The following is a 22,216-nucleotide window of genomic DNA, read 5'->3' on the forward strand; positions in this document are numbered from 1 at the left end:
AAGTGATGAGTGCATGAACTTAATTATGAAGAGGTATTTTTTTTTAATGTAGGTACTCCCAACATTCTTGAAAATGCTTCAAAGACATTAAAGTTAATATTACATTAGTGAGTCATATCCTATAACTTACAGGACATTAAGTATGAAAGATGTTTTGGGTTTTGTTTTCCTGCATTCAAATTTCCATGACATTTAAAGCAGTATTTTTGGCAATTTTTCAGATGGATGGGTCTGAATTAATAGGTAAAAAGGGACCAAAGAATGAAGGTACTAGAGATGAATGAATGATGAGCTCAGCCTGGGAAGCCTTATCCTGTCTCCAAGTAATGCTAGAATGCACATTCAGGAGGATGCTACTCACACACTTGATACACTAACAATGTTAAATGAAAAATTAAACACCAATAACGGTTTTCTTCCATTTGCTGAGCAAATCTTTCCATTAAATAGAATAAATATCCTACTTCAAATATATTTCACACTCCATTGTTGCTTTCCTTGTGTAATTAAAATGTAGCAGGTAGTTGATTTGGGGAGAGAATGCCTACATTAAAAATACCCCTTCATAATCAAATTCAAGCACTCATTTCATTTATGATATGTCTACCTCAATAAATCAACCAATACTTCATTTTAAAAGCCATATAAAGCTCCATTAACCCATCTTTATACATTTCAATTTAAAATGACTGTCTATTCATAGCAGTGCCCCATGCATTTATTGTATAAGTATACTCTGTCTTGTATGGGATAAGTAACATACATGCTCAGAGCTGTGGGTAGAAGACAAAGAGTTCAAGCAACTGTCTTCTGAACTCACCTCCTAACAGGGGAGACAGTCAGGAAAATAATAGAGTCAGTGTGTGTGTGTCTCCTGCTGTCTGACACCAGGTAAAGCCAAACACAGAGGAGGGAGTACAGGTTCAGGCTGAGAGGACTTCAGAGAAAGAATGAGAAGAAAGCAGAACTTGGCATAAACACACACACACACACACACACACACACACACACACACACACACACACACCCCAACACACATCCACGGATAAAAGATCAAATATAGGTAAGATTTTCAAGTCTGACCTTGATAAGGGCAAGGGTATCCATACCCTGCTGTTCAAGTGGCAGGTCTGTAACAAGCAGGTGACCTTGGCTTCCCAAACCATGGTGGCTAAGGATTTGTTTCTATGGACATGAAAGCCAAACTCACTGGGACATGGAAGGCCTACTGGGACAATACAGTTCTTTTGGATGTCACTGGAGCAATAACGAGTGACTTTGACAGGGAGAGGTGAAGGCTAAAGGGAAATGGCTTCTCATAGGGGGACATCAAAGTCTGATGCAAACTGAAGTCACAAGTATGCAGAAAACATAGACACAGAATCCACCATAGCATGGGGGAGAGTGGAGAAATCCATGCCTTACATATATCTCCTAAGGCAAGTCTGATTGCTTTGGTCTAGGAAAGCCAGCAGGGGAGGGGCATATCTGAAGAAGCCAACATCCTACTGATGGGAAGCTTGACCAACTTCTCAACGGCATCCTGAATCCCCAAATATATATATGCATATAGATATATGTAAGGCATGGTTTTATCCACTCTCCCCCATGCTATGGTGGATTCTGTGTCTATGTTTTCTGCATACTTGTGACTTCAGTTTGCATCAGACTTTGATGTCCCCCTATGAGAAGCCATTTCCCTTTAGCCTTCCTTTAGCCTTCCCCTCTCCTTCCCACTGATATGTATCCTCATTCCCCTCTGCTTGAGTTAGTTTGACTAGGTCACAGTTCTGTGAGCCTTCCCAAAACAGATGAGGTGTCACTGCCCTGAGTTATGGAAGGCACTGGCCATTCTTCCTGATTTTTCTTGTTTTACAATGTGTCCAATTTACAAGTATTAGAATGCCTTCTTCTGACCCTCAGTGGATCTTTATCTTACTTTAGGGTAAATAAATCATGTTTTAGACATCACACTGAACAAATTCAATTTGTCTTCATGAAAAATAGCCCTTGGAAAATGGGCACCATTGTGTACTGATTAAGACTGTACTTTGAGCCAGACTCTCTGAAAGCCCATACTAGCTTTGCCGTTCACCGGACTGTGTGACCTTGGCTTAGTGACTGTACTTCAAGTCTTCACTTTCTTATCTATTATACCTGGAGAATACTGGTGCCTGTGTCTTAGAGCTTTTGTGAATATTATGGGAAAACTATGAAGTAAATTATATACAAATTTTTATTACGTAAATAGATATTCATGCATTATATGATCAGCAAAACCTATGGTCTGGTGTCTGTAATTTTGATCAACAAAGAGACACTCAGGAGAGCCATACACTATCATTACACCACATGGCTGGGTACTTGGCTTTGGTGTTCTTTCTGTGCATGAACAAGTGGGAAATTTACAATTACTGAACACAAACTGAAAGCTGGCTCTATATAAACCAGTGGGATGAAGCTGAAAATTGATAGAATATAATCTTTGTGCCAGAGAAATTCCCAGGGCAAATGGAGGGCTGTATTCAGGTCAGAATGCTTCATGACCCACCTTGATTCTATCATCTGTAAAATGAGGGTGTCTGACCAAGAGACTCCCATGGTTTCTTTTTCATCTAGTTTTACATTTACTGGGACAAGTGATCATGGCAGCTATCAATGACTCCTCTACCTTTTCAGTTTGCTACTTAAAAAGCACTGTGCTCAGTAATGGTGTATAAAATGGGTGATCAATACTGTACTAGTTGGAAGGTCTTCAAGGCTGTGATCTTAGGATTTGGCTTCTAAAATGTGTTGGCAGAAGCAAGAGTCTTCCATAGACTGACACTTCACATACTAAGGCAAGTAGCAAAGTACAGAATTGAAATGTCCAAGCAGGAATCTGCCTCAGAAGACACAGGGGCTAAAACACTTAGCTCCATCCTGAGTTCTGAGGAGAAAGGTTATACAGACCATGGCCAGTCATTAGTCCCTGACATTCAGGCTGAGGCTTTCTTCGTTGTTCCCCAGGATATCAAACTCACTAACAGACCAGGAGCTGCAGTCAATTAGCTTGCGTTCAAATTACTATTCTACCATCTCAAACCAAGTTATTGCATTTCTTTCTCCTTTTAAAGTCTGTGATTGTCTGTGCTTTAGTTTTCTCTCTATTGCCATGATTAATACCATATCAAAAGCAACTGGGGAAATAAGGTGTTCTATTTATGTACGTATGTATGTATTTTTTTTTTTTAGCTTATACTTCCACCTCACACTCCATCATTGGGAGAAGTCAGGGCAGGACCTAAAGCAGGAACTCAAGAAAAGGCCATGGAGAAACACTGCTTACGGTTTTCGTTCAATGGCTAGTTTAGTCAGCTTTTTCATACAAGACAGGACCATCTGCTGGGAGGGCACTGTCCACAGTGGACTGGACCTCTCATATCAGTCATCAATCAAGAGAATAAACACAAGCTTGTCTATGGGCCAGTTCAATAGAGGCATTTTCTCAACTGAAGTTTCTTCTTCCCAGATGGCCCTGACTTATGCCAAGTTAACATAAAAAAAAAAAAAAAGAAATTCTATAGTCTAACTTGGATAGGTTATAGCTTATAGGTTAGATTCTATTTTTGAATGGCAGGAGAACCATGAAATAGATGGAGCCTGCAAAAAAAAAAAACAAAAAAAAAAAAAAACAAAATTATGATGATGGCATTAAACACACATATAAAGTATTTCTCCATCAGGCTGTACTCTACAAACTAACTCCACTACCTCTTATAACAGTCACAACAATTCTGTGAGGTATGTCCTGGTGTGACCTCTGACAAATGGCATCACAGAGGAGTTTTGGAATGCATGAAAGGCCACATGGTAAACGGTAGAAGCAAGAACTATAATTAGAATGTTGCTTCCAAAGCCTGAAACCTCAACAACTACACTATTGTGTGGAGCCTCTTGTGACATTCCAATGTCAGCACTGAGCCTTCCTTTGTGACAGATGCTGCTGCTCATGCTTAACTCACTATTGCATGAGGACAGGACCCTCAAGTTAACATATGGCACACTAGCTGGTCACTTTAGCACAAGGTGAGTAAAAGTGCAGGCAGTACTCAGAGAAGGTCATCCATTGCCTGGGCCAGTCAGGTGAAGTAAGGAATGAACTTTGCCAACTGCCAAATCTAAGCAGAAAAATGCCACAGGATACCTTAGATGGCAAAGGAAACTGTGACACCAGACAGCAAAGAAAGATGAAGAAGCCAGTTCAGAAGATTCAGAATCTGATTGAAGAGCCATATCACGAAACAAGTGGGAAGAGAGGGTCCTATACAGTGGATTTTGAGGTCAAACATCCCTTTTGGACTCACTAGCTATACATCTCTCACTGAGTCTCTTAACTTCTCTGAAACATCACTTCTTTTTTATTACAAAGGATTGTGGGTTCCTTTTTATTACAGAGGATTAAAACTATTTCATTTATGTAATTGTTTTGGAAAATTTGATGAAAACATTTGAATGTTATGAACAGTGCCTAGGAAATAGTAGACACTAGAAATATCAGTTTTCTTTTACAGCACAGCATGCTTAATGAAGAGTGTCTGATTTCTGAGTGTATTAATGTTGGAAAAGCATGTACTTTCCAAAGTAGAGGAGATTGAGAATGGTAGTCAGATTCCCTTGACCAGTCACAGGCACTAGGGTATTCTGTCACAATCATAGGAAAGAAAATTAGTTATCTTTGGATTTATTTCTAAACAAGGAAAACTCATTTGTCAGTGCAGGTTGTTATAGCAACAGCTCTTCCACAGACTTTGCGACCTTAGGTTGAGCAGAACACAAGTCTGACATCAAATCAAACATCGACAGTATTCAATGTTGGATAAATTGCCAAGTCCTTAGAAATGTCACCATCCTCTTGTATTTGTTGTATTCTGGGTGTTTGATTATAATGTAAAATTTTCCAGACCCCTAATTTTTGAACAAGCATATTCAAGCATATAAAATAACCAGTCTTTTCTATTCATAATGTTTAAAAGCTCTTCATAAAATGGCACACTGACACCTTGTTGATTCCTGCTGCTCACTCATCTCCTATCCTTCAGTAGAACATTGATTAATAACTCGCTCTATTTTTGCAAGATCTTCATTGTAAGTAAATTACTATTTGTGACATAGAATTATAATTCTAAGAGAATATATTTTATGTTGTGACTGATAGATAAAAAATACTTTTAACTTGCAGGGCAAGACCAATTTTCTAATACTTGAGTTCTATTTGCTCAAATGCATTACTGTTATAAAGCACCAATTATGACTAATAGAGGAATTATTCTCACTGCAGTAAGTACTTGGTGTGGTAAAGCTTTAAGTACTCTGAAATGTGGCACTCAATTTAGTTAACTACAGGAAATAGTTGATTTCATATAGATTATTACCTTAATGTCACACTGCTCTCCAAGCTCACATGTGCCCATGGTAGGTGGTTTTCTCTATATATTTGTGTTCACTTCTATGAATCTTGTCACATGAAGCATTCTCTATAAATCATATTTGCTTAATATTGATGTTATCAAATCTTGAGCTCTTTCTTTCTACCACAATCCCCAAATCTCTCCCATTTTAGAGCTGGGTGTCAGACTGGATGAAAATCACAAAAATGGGGGGATAGAGAGGTTAGCCTCCAACAGCACAGGAGGGACTTGGGTCCTCAGCTAAGTTCCATTGTAGAAGTCACAAACTATCATGCTTTCAGAGCCCAACCATCTAACTCTTTCATTAGCCACAAACAGAAATTCTTCCAAATTATCTTTTTACCCCTCAACCCTGACATATCAATGAATAGGCAAGGTTTATAAGTTCTATCTTTTAAATGTCTTTGAGTTATTATTCTCTATGCTATGCCTATGTGCTTGTCTTTCTCATCTTTAATGCTATAGTGTAAAAGCTATTTCAGTTTATACATTTTTACAAGTTAATTTTAGAACACCATGGAAAGTGCAGGTCAACAAAGGTCAATTGTAATCACCTGGTCTTCAAACCAAACCAAACAGGGTAAAAGCCAACTCTCACACATAAATTGCTAGAAACTTTCTCTATTCCATCACATCCTCACTTGCAAGCTCTAGATAAAATCTAGTTGAGCTCTTCTTTTTACTTAGGCATTTTTCTAAATCTTGCTTGTTCATAAAAACACCGGAGTCATCTGGGCAGTGGTGGTGCACACTTTTAATCCCAGAACTCCAGCAGCAGAAGCAGGTGGATCTCTGTGAGTTCAAGGCCAGCATGGCCTACAAACAAGTTACATGACAGCTAGGAATGTAACACAGAGAAACCCTGTGTGAAAACAAACAAACAAACAAAAAACGAACATCAAATTCCAAACTGCAAACTACAAACAGATCATAATGTATTCCAACACATGACCTGGGACTCACAGCAGCCACATGAAAATTTACCAATGCTGCATTCCAAAGTTGATGTTGGGATGCAGGAGGCTATTCTGCATTCTACAAGGAAACTGAGACATTTTCCTTCAAGACAGAGCTATGGAACATTAGGGCAACTTTTGATTATATATTTCTGAAATTTAACTATGGGTATTGAAGAATGGTCCATTCTTAAGCCAGCAGCAGTATCTCTAGCCTTAGTTTTAGATACTACATTTGACCCCAGTGCAAATGAACACCACTATGAACAATAGACAAAGGCACACAGAGAAAGTATGAATAAAAATCTAACACATGCAAGCACTTGTCCTCTGGAGCAGTAAATACAACATGATATGCATAAAAGCAGTCACAAAGCATTAAAGTGTGTCATTTCCAGATAGGAAAGATGGAGGAAAAAAACCACAGACCAATTAGCAGATGCAGCCTGAGCAAGCCAAGCACGAAAATGAATTTTGTGATTCAAAAACAACATAAATATCCATGTTCACATTTGGGATTTTCCCAGGAAAACCGTACCATTTCATTTTGTTTGTATGACTCCATATCTTTATCAATAAGGAGTTGTTTAATTGCCTGTCCATTAACTTTTGACATCAGAAGGAGAAAATGTATTCCCAGGGCAGCAGATTAGCATCTGTGACCTTCTCATTAGTAAGTTAATTATATTGATTCTACAGACTCAAATCACTAAAATAAGAAGACCTCAGAATACACACATGTTATTTTGCAACAGTCTTCTTTTCACTTGAATTCCAACAAGTCAATTCCTGATCTATATAATGCTCTGAGCAACAGAAATAAGAGTGTTATCAAAAAATACATAACTCTTTGAAGGAATAACAAAACAAGGAAATACAGCTTGTCTCCTCTCATTTCCATCCAACCCCATGCAATAGCAGGAAAGATTTCCCTCCCCAAACTAGAGACTTCCAGTTAACCACAGTGATGGACCAACAGGTATAATTTGCCTGCTATCACTCTGAGATGATTCTTGAAGCACAACTGTACTTATACATTTCCATTCTTGCCAATGATGAAAGGATTCATTGTTGCTACTAAAATTGGTGAAAACAAGTCCTTTCATTTTATCCTCCACTTCCTTCTGAATTATTTCCTTAAGTGGTCAAAGACTACAGGATGAAGAAGCATTATCATGATGAAGGGAAGGCATACAAGATATCTTAAGTGACAGGAATGACTCTAAATTTAGATTCTCATCTGGATAAGGACTGAGATTAAACAAAAGTTGGTATTCATACTCAAGCTGAACAGAAATTTACTTGAACTTAAATGCCAGGTCATAGGACATCATTTTCCCACATTCCTTTGCTGTCTTGCTCCATGCTTCCCTTTCCTTTAGTGAGAGCTAATATATTTATACAGTTCTACTTACAATTGTGAAGTTCATGACTTTGAGAATCCAGATGGTCATGGCCAAGTTCACCAGTATTAAAATCATGAGGAGCAGGACAAAGAAATATAGGCATCTTTTCCTCCAGCCGTAAATCCCCACTTTGTATATGTGTGGCCCCTCTGAGCTGGGCATGGTGCTCCTGTGGTGTGAGTACTGTTCCTGAGGCATCTGAAACAAACCAAGCACAGAGAAGCACTCACATTAAACCACTGAGAGATGGAAGATAAAAAGCAGAGGAATCAACTGGTGAAGAGATACAGCTGGCAGCTGGCTGTACATTCCCATCTTCCTGACAACTCTAAAAGTCTGTTTCCGCTGGACCAAATTGGCTCTCTCAGGTGTTCAATTAAGTCCACTTATTTGATGCAACATACTTTCTTGGTGTGTGTATAAGACACCCACACATCTCTGAAGGAAAGATGCCCTGGGAGCCATTTACCAAAGAACTCTAAGAATTCCAACTGTGTTTGGAAGGAGATATTCAGAGGGCCACCAAAGTCCTGGGTTACAAAGTAGAGTAAGTCTGAGCAAATAAATTAATCCCAACACTGCATATGTGTACCATAGAAATGACTACTCAGGTAATTTACTTTGAGAGTTAAAAACAAAAGTCTCAAAAGCAACCATTTTGCCTGCAATAACTGACACTGAGACCTTTTCCCTATTTGGAGTTAAAAAAGAGTCTTATGGACACAACTTCAGATGACTGCTAAACCTTCACCAAAAATAGTGACGACACCCTCCTCTACTGTGTGTTAATTTCCACTGTACCTGAATTGCCAGCCAAGACTAATTCTGCGCTATAAGATGATCTCCATTATATCACTCAGCTCCCAATAACTCTCCTATAGATCACAGAGCATCATAGGGGATAGGGCCACAGCAGAGTCATCACTCACTAGTACTTTTATGTATGAAGATCAATGAAAATTAGAAAGAATGCCCTGGAAGCCTGGAGGATATGAGACTTTATTTTCTATTTAATCATTCTGTGAAGTAAGGAAACATTTACAGAGTTTTAGAGTCATATCTGTAAGGTCCCCTGATTTCAATCTGCTAATTTTCAAAAATGTCTGAGTGGGGGTTAGAGAAGTTAACCCTCTGTAGTTGACTATATGACTTCTGTTACAGCAAGGGGATGGATGACTTAGGAATCTTGGCATATAAATCTTGCAGTTCTGACCCATGAGACACTCTGGTGTAAGTGTAGGGAAACTAATGATGCTACATTTCACTTGAGCTGTTTCTCTGGGAGTCACCACAACAAAGAGTATCACTATTTATTTAGATAAGAAATGATCACTTGTTGGAAAGATATGCTCAATAAACATAGGAGGGTGCTGATACAGATATCCAAAATTTTAATACATAGTAATAAGTTGAAAGAATACAGTGATTACTTTGAAGAGGAACTCCCAGTTATAGACATACACATCAGAGTCAGCAGTGGTGTACTTTGAAGAGGAACTCCCAGTTATAGACATACACATCAGAGTCAGCAGTGATGCTGTTCTAAAGGCATCTACAATCTTTTTAATTAAATAAAAATAACAGATTTTGTACACAGTAACCAGTAACACCATAGCCTACCCCCAGTGCTCTATAGGTAGACAAGCCTGAATGCTATTGTTCTGGAATATCCTCACTCAACCTCAACTAAGGATCAAAATCCAAAAGAAACCTAATGATTACAATTACTGGTCTCCAGTGTTAGAATCTGGGGCTCAGGGAAACCATTGTAAAAATGCTGTCCAGGGGATTCTAAACATTTTAGTGCATCTGAATACATAGCTTTCCCTTTAAAAACCTCTTTTCATAGTATAACTATGTTCAGAAAAAATCCTGTAACTATCATGTTAAATATCAAGAAAGCAGAGCTCCTTGGACCATCTTCAAAGAACACTTTGGGTCCCAGGAAGCAGTGGATTTTTGTTCAACACCATTATTGACTAGCCAGAGACTTTAAAGCCCTGTCAAATCATAAGTTTAGAATCCAGGTCTTTTGCTGTATAGCTAGCTTAATGGCCTTTTCTGATTAATATGGGGCCAATTATTCCCACCATACTCCCAAATCTTCAGGTTCCAACTCTGTAAAACAAACCAAGAGCAGGAAAGGCAGGGGGAACTTCCTTGGTGAGGTTATAGTGGAAGGTTTTACAAAGCAAACTAAAGTTACTAGTGTAATTCATATGAATAACAACCCTATACCAAGTGGAGAACTCACATAGGCTGAGGGTGATATTTTTTTCAACAATCCAAATATATTGAATTGCTGAAAACAAATAGGCAAAGAATCCACCTTTCTTTTCATTCTTTCTTAGAAAAATAATTACTGTCGAATGAAGTTGAAGATTTAAGTCCTCTCTGGGACAGTCTCCTTTGAACAACCTGGAAAAGGCCCCAATACTGTGATAACACAGTCAAATATTCCTATGGAGCTGACCATAAAGGATACTGTCAATGGAATTCATTAGACACTGTCTTTCTCTACTATGGTTTCCTTTTCCATTGGGGCTTTGGAGGACTTACAAGTATCTTGAAGATTCAATGAAGAGGAAACTGAACTAAGAGCTCATACAGCTGGGATGGTACAGAATGTATTTACATGGCTTGTAGCATCTATACAGGTACATCATTGGTGGCTCTTCTGCTGTTGGAGTGTGTTTTGGAGATGTTTGTTTCAACCCATGGCATCATCAACCCACTGAACATGGGAACATGACAGTATTGACCCAAAAGGACACACTGTAGGTAAAGTGACCCATGGTGGGAGCACCATAAATATGTGTAGAGTAAAAAAGAGGTATGCCAGCAGCAATAGGAAATTTTCACCTGAGTAAAAATTTAAATCTACAAGCCAATTTTCATGGACACCTAGTCAAAACAAAAATTCTCTACTCTCATGAAAAATACTGAATTTACTACATATAATTACAAACACTTTACTTATTTTTCCTTTTGTACAGAAATTACAGAAAATAAAATTAATTGTAATACTTGTGTCTACAAGTTATACACACAGATATTCTTATATAGAATTGTAAGCTTTACATATCACAGCCATCAATAATTAAAATTTTCTGCCAGAACTATCATGGGAGACAATTATCTTGCTATCTGCACATACTGTCTGCACACAAAATTATTGTGGTAAACAGTTGTCAGCTGAAAACTGTGACCACAAAGTATTGATGTGATACAGTTGATTGTTAATAATTTTATTCTAGTTTTTACAATATTACCTTTTAAAAACTAATGATTTATTTTCTTTTCTCATTATAATTACATTATTAATGTCTTTAGCATAGTTTGTTCTAAGTTTAAGGCTTTATTTTTTCTTTAAAAAAAAGTCACTAAACTGTTCATTTAAGCTTCTACACTAACACATCTAAGGTCTTGACACAGCCTCACTCCTAAAGCAACCGACACACAGCAGAGGCTGAGGTAACACCACAGACAAGGTTGTCCCATGGACCCAGGGGAGAGACAGCAAAAATATCCCCTTGGATAAATATCCTATGCTTGAGGAAACCTAAGAACTGCCCTCAGAAATGTGCTAAAGACAGATTATTTGGCCTCACACCAAGGTATTTTAATACAGGAATTCTGGGGTGTCTCATGAATCCATATGATTAGAAAGCCTCAAACTGATTTTGACGCCGATTGGAGCACGCCCTGAAGCATAAACCAAGGCTGGACACAGAAACGTAACCCAGGTATTGTCGTCCACTACCTCCCGCCCCCAGGCCCCCCCAGCCCCCCTCCTGGGTTGTTGCTACTGCTTCCATCTGGGCCAACATCTTCCTCTCTTCACTTTCACAAACCCGTACGTTTTTTGAGGCATTTTGTTCTTGGAGTTTCTTTCATAGCACCCTATTCCACAATTTTATTTAGTTTTAAAATGTATTTTTAAAGGAAATGTGGCTATTTTATTGCCATCCCAAATTAATTAGCTGTTAAAGCAACAGATAACTTTTAACAGTTTTACTGGTGCCTAGCTACTTACCAGATCATCTCCTATACAATTTGCATACACAAATAAAAACCTAGCAGGATAGCCATTGTTATTAGGCATTATTATTTAACAGATAGAATAGAAACAAGCAGTAGAGTTAATAGAATCAAGAGATAGAGTATGAACAGCAGTAAATTTAATCAGAAGTTCTTCATAGCCTTCTGTGTTTTCTATTTGTTTTCCTATTCTCATTAATGCCCAGAGTTAGTCTTCAGTTAGTTGTGACAATTTCATCTACAGAAATGGTCTATTAGAAACATCCATCTTCAAATTACATTGGACTTCTCTTATTGCTCATTTTCCTTGGGCCTCGAAGTTTTGTGTCTTGCCACCTTCTTTTCCTGCCTGGCATTCATTCCTGTTTTGTTTTGTTTTTTCTTTCTCTTTCTTTTTTTTCTCCTTTTCATTCAGGAGGTTGTGGGCTCAGCATTTACTCTCTTCCTGATTATTACCTTTCCTAGATCTCTGCATCTTTCTTCAAAGATCATGTTATGACTCAATATTCTGTTTACCTTTAGAGACAAGCACCCAATGTCATCTGTTCATTTTGTACCTCTATGGAGATAAAATTGTTTTTTTCTTCTACTCCAGTTCCCACAACAAATTTTTCTATGTAAGTATTGTTCATCCATTTGTCTGCTCATCAGGTAGTTCTAGAGTGTTGATCAGATTGCATAAACCCTACTGTATTCTAAATAATCTAAATATCTAAATGATCTAATATGATCAAGAAGAGAAGTCACTCTGCCTTCATGAAGCTCACAGTCAGGACAGTGGAGGGACATTGTAGATGTGTAAGGACATGATCAAGATAATATTAAGTGTCTATACCATACAACTAGCGTATGTAAAAAAAGGTATAAAATAGCACTTTATAATGACTGACCATGAAAGGACTCTATCAAGTTGTATTTTCTGAGCTGGGACTCAATGGCTAATCAGAGGGTAATGTGCAAGTAGGATTAAGAAGCATCCTAGAGTGCGGGGCGAAGGCACAGACAGCCTCTGATGAACAGGCAGCCACGGGTCTGGCTTGAGAGAGTTAAAGCAGAAATGAGCTTGAGATGGCATTAAAATAGCAGCCAAAGACAGAGGAGACCCTAGTGAGAAGTTTGGGACTACTGAAAAGGCAACAAAACACCACAGTGTATATGAAATCAAAATCCAATCCATAACCTTACAAAGTGTATGGCAGCACCTATCCTACACCATAATAGTGATAAAATAGATAGTTGTTGCTTGATCGTGATTGGAACAACTTTTTCTAGAATAATCATATATTCAATAACTCTATAAAGTCCAGATAGACAAATCTTACCTAGCTAAATATGCTTCCTATGACAATCTCTTACATATATGGGGAAAAGATCTTAAGTAGAAGTCTCTTCAAGTGACAGTGTCTTCTTGACACAACAGCAACATTATACTCACAAATTCACAGTGTCTGTAGCTGTCTTCACAAGACTTCATAAGACCTGTACAGTTAACATTCCAGCATGGATATGGAGGGGGTCATGAGCCCCTATACCTAGCTGAGGAGATATTGACAGTTCATGACTAGGAGAGGTAGAAACACTTTTCTTTCTTTCTTTGTTGTTTTGTTTTCATTTTTTGAGACATAGTTTCTCTGTACAGCTCTGGCTGTTTGGGAACTTGCTCTGTTGACCAGGTTGGCCTCAAACTCACAGAGATTTGCCTGCCTCTCCCTACCCAAGTGTTGGGATTAAAAATGTGCGCTACCATTGACCAGTTCAAAGAATTAGTTTTCTTCAAGGGTGTAGCCTGTAGGTCAACTCCACTCCAGTGGATGGCCCACCTACACACATATATGAGCAGCACAAACTGGGTTCAGTGGGTTATTAAAAGGAAAGGAATGAAGTTGGGAGGTTGAGTGTGATGGTGGATCTTGGAGGATTTAGGAGAGAAATATGGGATGAACCTGATCAGAATATATCATGTATATATAAAATTCTCAATGAATATAATATTTAAAAAAGGAACCAGAAGGCAGTAGTAGTCTCCATCAGTACTTACAAAACTTCTTTATGCTATATCATGGGATCTTTTAACATTATGTGTATTTCTAAATACTGGCTCACCTCTCCTAAGTCTTTAAAACTTTCTTGAATCCAATATCATCACAGATGTGACATTTATTTCTTTCAATAAATGAAGAAATGAAAGTCACAGCAATGTTAAGTAGTGCATATCCTCTAACTGTAAGCCAACAAGCAGCTCTCAAAGGACAAAGAATGGAAACATGTACAGCCTTTGGCTTTCCAAAACACAATCATACTATTGCCAAGAAGGCTTAAATCCAAAGCATTACTCCACACTTTCACAAGGTTATTTTTAGTGTTCACCTGTTTACAAATTCAGTTGACTTAAATGTAATCTATTTCTCAAGTAAAAGTGCAATAGGGTTATGTTTCCAGGGGAAAGGATATAGCAAACTTTCTCTTGCTTTACCATTAGATGGGCATAAATAGCCAATGGTTAATGTTATAATCACCCATAATTTCAGACTAGGTAACCAAATACATGAAGAACTCAAAAGTTTAAATTAAAAAACATGTAAACAGCTGGGCAGTGGTGGTGCATGCCTTTAATCCCAGCACTTGGGAGGTAGAGGCAGGCGGATCTCTCTGTGAGTTTGAGGCCAGCCTGGTCTCCAAAGCTAATTCCAGGAAAGGCACAAAGCTACACAGAGAAACCCTGTCTCAAAAAACCACACAAAAAAGTAAACAACCCAAATCAACAATTGGGCAAATGAGATAAACTGATGGTTCTCAAAAAATGAACTACAAGTGACCATTACATGTGGGAAATTCTTTTCAACAGTTTTAAACATCAGAGAAATAAAAACCAAAAACTACACTGAGATGCTACCTCACTCCAGTCAGAATTATCATTACAAACAATTAACAACAAATGCTTTGGAGGATGTGGGTAAATGAATCCCTTATACATGACTGCTCGTAATATGAATTTGTCTAGCCATTGTGGAAATAATTATTATGGTTTAAAACCAAAACTAAAAATAGACCTATTGTAATGTCCAGCTGTGCATAAGACTCTAGGTTAGCACACTACAAAAATTCCTACAAATTCATGTTTATTATGACACTATCCATAGAGCTAAGTTACAGAATCAGCCTTGGTATCAATTAACAAAGATTGGATAAAAAAAAAAATGTAAGGACTAGTAGAGTCTGGGCCAACCTTAGCACTTAGACGCTGTAGCCATTGTCCCCCTACTTAAGGAAGCTGCACAGCTTCACGGTGATGGGTGCACTTCTGTAATAAGACTCAACATCTGTCCTGACACAGGGAGCAAGCACAGGTGAACTGTTGATGCTCCTTCCTTAATATAGTTGGTATCAAGGAATTCCTTATGAAAATCCTTTATTGTCTATTTTTCAACCTTTTTTGGTAGATAGACAATGCTGGATAGTTCTCAGGCAAGAACACACAGCTGACATGCTTGTGGGTTTGCATATGGTGCTTTGTTATTGCCAGATGCCAGTTAATATTTGAGTACCAACAAAGTTCTTTTTAATAAGGAAAACAACCCTTTCCTCCCAAGTGAAAGTGTTATCCATAATGCACATATAAGGTCTGACTTCTAATTTGCAATATAAGAATACAATAGGCTTTAGAGGATGGTATTTTTAAAAACAAAATTAATTTTAAAGGTATATTGAGGTGATCAAAGTTCCCAGTCATTTTCTTTTCTTTTTTCTTTCTTTCTCTCTCTTTCTTTTTTCTTTTTCTTTCTTCCTTTCTCTTTCTTTCTTTTTCCTTCCTTCCTTCCTTCCTTCCTACCTTCCTTCTTTCCTACCTTCCTTCCTTCCTTTTCTTTTCTTTCTATAGTCATGTAAAATGAGATGGGCCTTAGTTAGCTCTACTAATTAGGAACAAAGGCACTAGCTGACAGCTTACTTGTTAACTGTGTTTGACTCTGTTGATCATCATACTTCTCAGTATCCTCTTCCATAAGGGTGGGTATAGATGTGGGTGGAGAATATGCTCAAAATATAACATCTTCTTTGATATAATCCTTTTTTTGGCAGTACTGGTAGTTGAACCAAGGGTACCATGCACATGAGATAAGCACTCTCCCATTTATCTACAGCCACAGTCTTTTGAAAGATTTAAAACAAAGCCAGGGTACAAAATGAGAACAGTTCTATTTAGTTATACACCATATGCATCGAAAAGCATGAGCAAAACACAGACTTTGCTTTCAATGTTGTCCCTGTCTCTATCTTTTTGACAGAAAGAAACAACCCAAAAACTAAAATCAAGCTGAACTTCTAACCACACTATGCACCAGTTACCACAGGTAGATTCTGGAATATAGAGATCTTCAGAAGGAAGAAAATGGTCCTATCTGTGCTTTCATCAACCCCCTAATTTAATTAGAGAGGCAGAGAGCAAACACTCAAGCATTTTGAAACCATAAGAATTAGAATTAGCTGCCAGGAAGGAAGTACAAAGGGTCTCCTCACAGAGAATAGAGGCAACCAACCCACTTTGGTCACAGAAGGCCAGTCTGACAAAGTGACAACTGAGGTGAGAACAGAAGAGAAGCAGGTTTCCAAAGAGGTCACAGCAAGTTTCACATTGCTAACAGCATGACCACGGCCTGGCCAAGAGAGAGCTCAGAGAAGAGAAAGGACCAAATCTGTAGAAAAAGGCTAGATGCCAGCATATGCACCACACACCCATGATAGAGCTAGGGGCAAATGCAGAAATATAAACCACTGTATTATCGTATTTGGGAATAAGTATGATGTAAGTCAAGAGAAGTGGGATGTTTGGGTGATGTCTCATCTCAAAATTTCTGGTAACATGAAAAAGCAAACCCAAATTACATAATTATACAACTCCTGATGAGTTTTTATAAATAGCAGGCAGAAGTTCCTGTACAGGCTCATTATAGGGTTTCAAAGCTGATTGTGGCATATGAACCATTTTGGATTATCTTGGCACATGCACAGCCTTCTATTATCCATGTTAATTTTGTGCTTTCTGATTTAAAACTATTTGCTGTTAAGTATTGTTTTCATTCAGCTATACAAACATTAGTCTTGGATTATTAATATCTGGCACAACTTTGGAAAATTGTAACAAACTCATCACTTTGAGATTTGATGTAATAATCAACTTTTTTTTCCTCATAAAATTCATCCAGGAAAGCCAATGTCTGTTTACAGCCTAAGAATGACATTTTCCTTTAAAATGAATATTTGGGTTAATTTAAAAGTCAGGAATTTTACATTTAGCTTCCTCAAAGTTGGAATATATAAATTCTAAGCAACTTTTATTGAAAATTAGACAGATGTGTGTGGTTCAAAGAGCAGGCATTTAAGAATATCTCATCTAACTTTTAACCTTTCTCCCTTGGAGAAATGACTTTGCTGGACTTTAAAAAAAATCATTCCAGAAATGATCAATACATAAAGGGACCATATTCAATATATATGTTCAAAGCACACACACATTTGAATTTGCCATTTTATACTAATAAGAGCTAATTTCACAGACTCTTCTAAATTTAACTTGTCCCACTTATGAAAACAACAACAACAACAAAAAAAAAAAAACCACCACAGGAATCTATTTATTTACTTAAAGATTTTTAAGACAGAATTTCTGATAGCCTAGGCTATTATTTAGCTCGCTATGTTGACAAGGCTAGTTTTGATATCCTGATTCTCCTGAGAACTTTGATTACAAATATAATCAATACACTTCTTTTCAAACTTTCACCTTTTAGCAGCTGGGTAGGGGGACTGGGAAGAGAGAATGGAGGGGGAACTGCAGTCTTTATGCAAAATAAATGAAAAAATGTTATTTAAATTAATAAATAATATTCTATGGATGCATGATATATATGTGTGTTTCCTTAGATATGAAAACTGAGGCTATTCTGCATAATTTTCTACTCCTGTGTTTATTTAAAACAATAATTGACAAGTTTCTACACTGCAGACACCAGGCAACAAGGCTGACTCTATCACTCTCTCAGAACAATGTGTCTTAGTAGAGAAAACAAAGAAATAGTCATGGTTAATATTGATCATCAGTTTGATTCAATTAAGAAATTCTTGTGTGTCTGTGGAAACTAATTTCCAGAAAGGGCTCATTAAAGGGCAAAGCCCCACCCTGAATGCAGGCAGCACCGTCTTATCCACAGGAGATAGGAGAGACAGGTATTATCCCTGCTTCCCATTTTTCATGCTGTTCTCCTTTGTCACACTCTCCTGCCATCATGACAGAAACCTCTGAAATCTTGATCCCAAATAAATCTTCCCTGTTTTTAAGTTACATCTGGAAGTCTATCACAACAGAAAGTCTAAAACGCAAATAAACATGTAACTTTATCTATATATCCTTGGCTATCAACCTCATGAAGGACATATTGAAGCAGTAGCAGAAGGATGATGTTTGGGGCACTGCTAGTATTGGAGGGCTCCTCCAGGGAAAGCCCTCTGTAATGGAGGGGTTGGAGGGAAAAAAAAACCGAACAAGCAAGTTCATATGCATAAGGACATGGGCGATGCACCCATGGAGAAAAGAGAACCAGCAAGTTTGGAGCAAGGCCTTAGGTACATACTTGGTACATGTAGAGGGTGTTTTCTAGATGATGGAAGGCCACAGAGAAATTGAAAATAAGTGTGGTGCAGGCAGCTAAGATGTGCAAGCTCGTACAAGCTGCAGTCAGACTCAGCTGTTATACTGATTATAACAGTAAACCACCACTCCAGAAGCAAGATGTGAGGATGAGATGACTACATTATTCTAGGCCAGTGACTGTCAGAGATGAGGATGGAAGCCATGGATCCCTCTGGGGACAGGTGATAAGGTCCAGACCTCTGGAGATGTGGAAGGGAAGGACAAGACTTGCTGTATGTGGAGACAGTTGGGAAAATACTGCTAATGGACCCTCTGCTGCCTGGGACAGGGCATGAGGAAGCTCAGGAGTCCAAGAGCAGCTAAAGGTTCTGGCCAAGCATCATGGAGAATGAGAATGCCATTTTGCAGAGGAGAAGAGTGAGGAAGCAGAGGCTCAAGGGCAGAAGGTGCATGTCATAAACAGGGGAAGAGGAATAGGTAGTTACATAAATATGGAAATGAACATACTCTCCAAAGTACTGGTGTTACAGAGGCACCTGGAAATAGTCCTGGAATTTAGGCAGAATACTGACTTCAGACACAAACAGGTAAGTTTCTAGCATATAAATATTAAGTAGTAAGAATAAATAACTTGCATTTAAGTGTAAAGTACTTTCTTCTAATGAGCCAGAAGATGATTGAGTATCATTATGTACATTAATTCTCACCATTCTAGAGAGTGGAAGTGTGAAATGCCATTGATGTTGCTTTATTTACACAGAAAGGTATCTGTAATATAGATGTATACATTTGTACTAGTCACTATCAGACATATGAATGTGTCCATTCATGACAGTTACTGAGAGGCTAATAATCTTAAAAACATTTCATCAATAAAGAAATAGTGGACTCAAGGAATACAGGACTATTCTCAAGAAAACCCTGTAGGATTTAGTTTTGGGACTCAGACTATCTTTTCTTTGTATTACATGCAGAGTAAGGCAAAGACATAGCTGTCCCTGAATACAAAACAAGGCACTTAGAATTACCATGGAGGTGTGTGGAATGCATTTAAATGTTTATAGGCACTACCACCACTTGCCAAGGCCAGGTCTTCCTTTGGGTCTTTCTGTGGCATTCTTCTGTGTGTTTGTACTACATCAAGAAACGAACCTAAAGACCCCCACCCTGGTATTATGGCAGGTAAGCAGTAGTGATGGAGGAAACAGATATCCAACATAAAAATACAAGTATATTTTATTTTTGGTGGAGGATGAATGAGTTGGAGGAAAGATGAAAGGAGAGGGTAGCCTGATAAATGTTGTATTTGAGCAGAGACTTTGAAGAATCCCAAGAACTGTTGAAGACTTGGTTTTATAAAGTACTCATACTTCATCTGAATATGATACTCGATATTGCAAGTTGAGGACCAGAGAGGCGTATGTGAGAACACTCTTGAACAGAAGTCATCAAAGGCCTGACAGCAGGCTTAATTCTGTCATCTGTATATGCAAAGGAAGCTATGTCCATCTATCATGGCTACTGTCTGGGGAATCATTTTAGCTCACCAGGCACCCAGCACTGCACAGGGCCAGTACTTTCTAAATCCTCAGAGATATTTCTGACAAAAGCCAGATGAAGACAATCACAGCTAAGCCCCCAGAGCTTTTCTATGGCTCAAGAACCAGGCTGCACCATAAGGTAATGATAAGTCAGATTCACACACTTCAGATCAGAGAGTGAGACCCAAAGCTTGAAGGGTTTGTGGACAACACAGAGTCCCCATCCTTCCCTAACAGATGAGAAAAAACTACTTTTTGGGATGGGGGGGGTTGCTGGAGTGTATAGGTGCTTAATCAAGGTCACAGAATATTTAGTAATAAAGGTTGGCTAAATAGAGAAACAGTAAGTTTCACAGAAATTCCAGGCTTCAGTCTTGACCATTTGAACTCTTCTTTTATTTCCCTGTCTTAAGCTTTGCATACACACTTTCTGGTACTCAAAGATGTGTCATGACAAAACTTTCAGCTGCCTAATACAAAGCATGTATAAATTATAGCAAACACTTGCATATGCTCTGATATGCTATAGGTACTACTAGATTTTTATTTAGTTGTTTTTTTAAATTTTTATTTATTCTTCTTTCATACAATGCATCCCAACTGCAGCTTCTCCTCCCTCCACTCCTCCCAGTTCCCCCACCTCAGCCCTGTTTCCCAGAAAAGAGCAGTCCTCCCTGAGACATCAACCAAACAAGGCAAAACAAGAGACAACCCAGTAGGAGGAAGAAGGTTCCAGGCAAAAGAGTCAGAGACATCTCCACTCCCACTGTCAGGAGCCTCCTTCCAAAACACTAAGCCTTTCCCCAAAATACCAAGCCAAAACCATAATACATATGCAGAGGGTCTGTGCCATGCAGACTCTGTGGTTGCTGCTTCTGTCTCTATGGGTTCCTATGAGCCCTGCTTAGTTGATTTCCTGGGCATGCTCTCCCAGTGTCTTCAACTGTAGCCCAGGCTGAATTCAAATTAAAGGTAATCCTCTTGCCTCATGTCATCATACCTAGCTTTAAATGTTTTACTGAATTGATTTAACCCTTACAGCATATAATTATCAGTTAGACATGCAAAGCAACTGAAAAACCGGGAGGTTTAGGCATCTTCCCAAAGACACTCAGCCCATTAAGACAGTAAGGAAGGCAGCTTGTGGGACTCCTAACACTGGGGCAGGAGCTGTCTCTGACGCTCTCTAGTGCTTTTGTGGCCCTTTCCCTCACACTGGATTGCCTCAAATAGCCTTAATAAGAGGGGCAATGCCTAGATTACTGCAACTTGATGCGCTGGGTTTGGTTGATACCCATGGGAGGCCTGCCCTTTCCTGAAGAGAAAATGAAGATGAATGGATGGGAGGTAGGCAGAGTGGGGAGGAGCTGGAGGGAGGAGGGAGGGAAAACTGAGGATCAGGATGCAATGTATGAGAGGAGAAGAAAAAAAAAAAAAACAGTAAGGAGTGAGGCATCCCTGGTCAAAACCTGTTCTTGCTTTGTTAAAATGCTCCCAGATACAGGCAGATACCCATCCAGACCAGTATGACTAATTAAAAACTAATTGAAATATAATTTGAAATAATCTTTGTTAGAGAAAGGAGCTTAGTTCTACCTCAACTTGATATGCCGTTTTTGGTGACATCTATGGGAGGCCTGTCCCTTTCTAAACAGATACAGGAGGGGTGGTTGGGAAAGGGCAGAGGGGAGGTTTGAGGGGAAGAGGAGGAGGGAGGGGAAACTGCAGTCCTGATGTAAAATAAATAAAAAAATTAATTAATAAAAAGAAAAAGATCATCTTTGTTAGAATTTGCCAATTGATATTATTAAATTTAAGTCAAAAACAGTATTTGATCAATAATATTTGACCATATATAATTCAGTCAGTGTATACATTACTCTAAGAATAGATATTTTTCTCATGGGAAGTAAACCCTTTCAAACCCATGAATTTTTATAGCATCATGAAAAACAGCTCCAGCAAATGGATACATCCTTGTATAGTGATTTGGAGGTTCCATAAAATTACCATTGATTCAGTGGATTCTCCCTTGACAATCGTTTGGAAAATATCTTCAGCTATTACCTGTGACCCTGGATGCTGGAGATTAAATCTGTAGTCTAAGGAGATGTTCATCTCATGTCCAATCATTTGATTATATATATATATATATATATATATATATATATATATA

General features: G+C 38.3%; 1 protein-coding gene across 5 annotated transcripts in view; it reads right to left on the minus strand.

Moving 5' to 3' along the window:
- Positions 1–22,216, minus strand: part of Sgcd (sarcoglycan delta) — a 952,204-nt gene that overhangs the window by 374,748 nt on the left and 555,240 nt on the right. For all 5 annotated transcript variants that reach the window (XM_036196810.1, XM_036196806.1, XM_036196808.1 and 2 more), the window contains one exon: positions 7,822–8,010. In XM_036196810.1, coding sequence (XP_036052703.1) covers positions 7,822–8,010 — 189 coding nt within the window. The remainder of the gene's footprint in view (positions 1–7,821; positions 8,011–22,216) is intronic.

This window comes from Onychomys torridus, chromosome 8 (genome assembly GCF_903995425.1).
Source record: "Onychomys torridus chromosome 8, mOncTor1.1, whole genome shotgun sequence".
Lineage (NCBI taxonomy): Eukaryota > Metazoa > Chordata > Mammalia > Rodentia > Cricetidae > Onychomys > Onychomys torridus.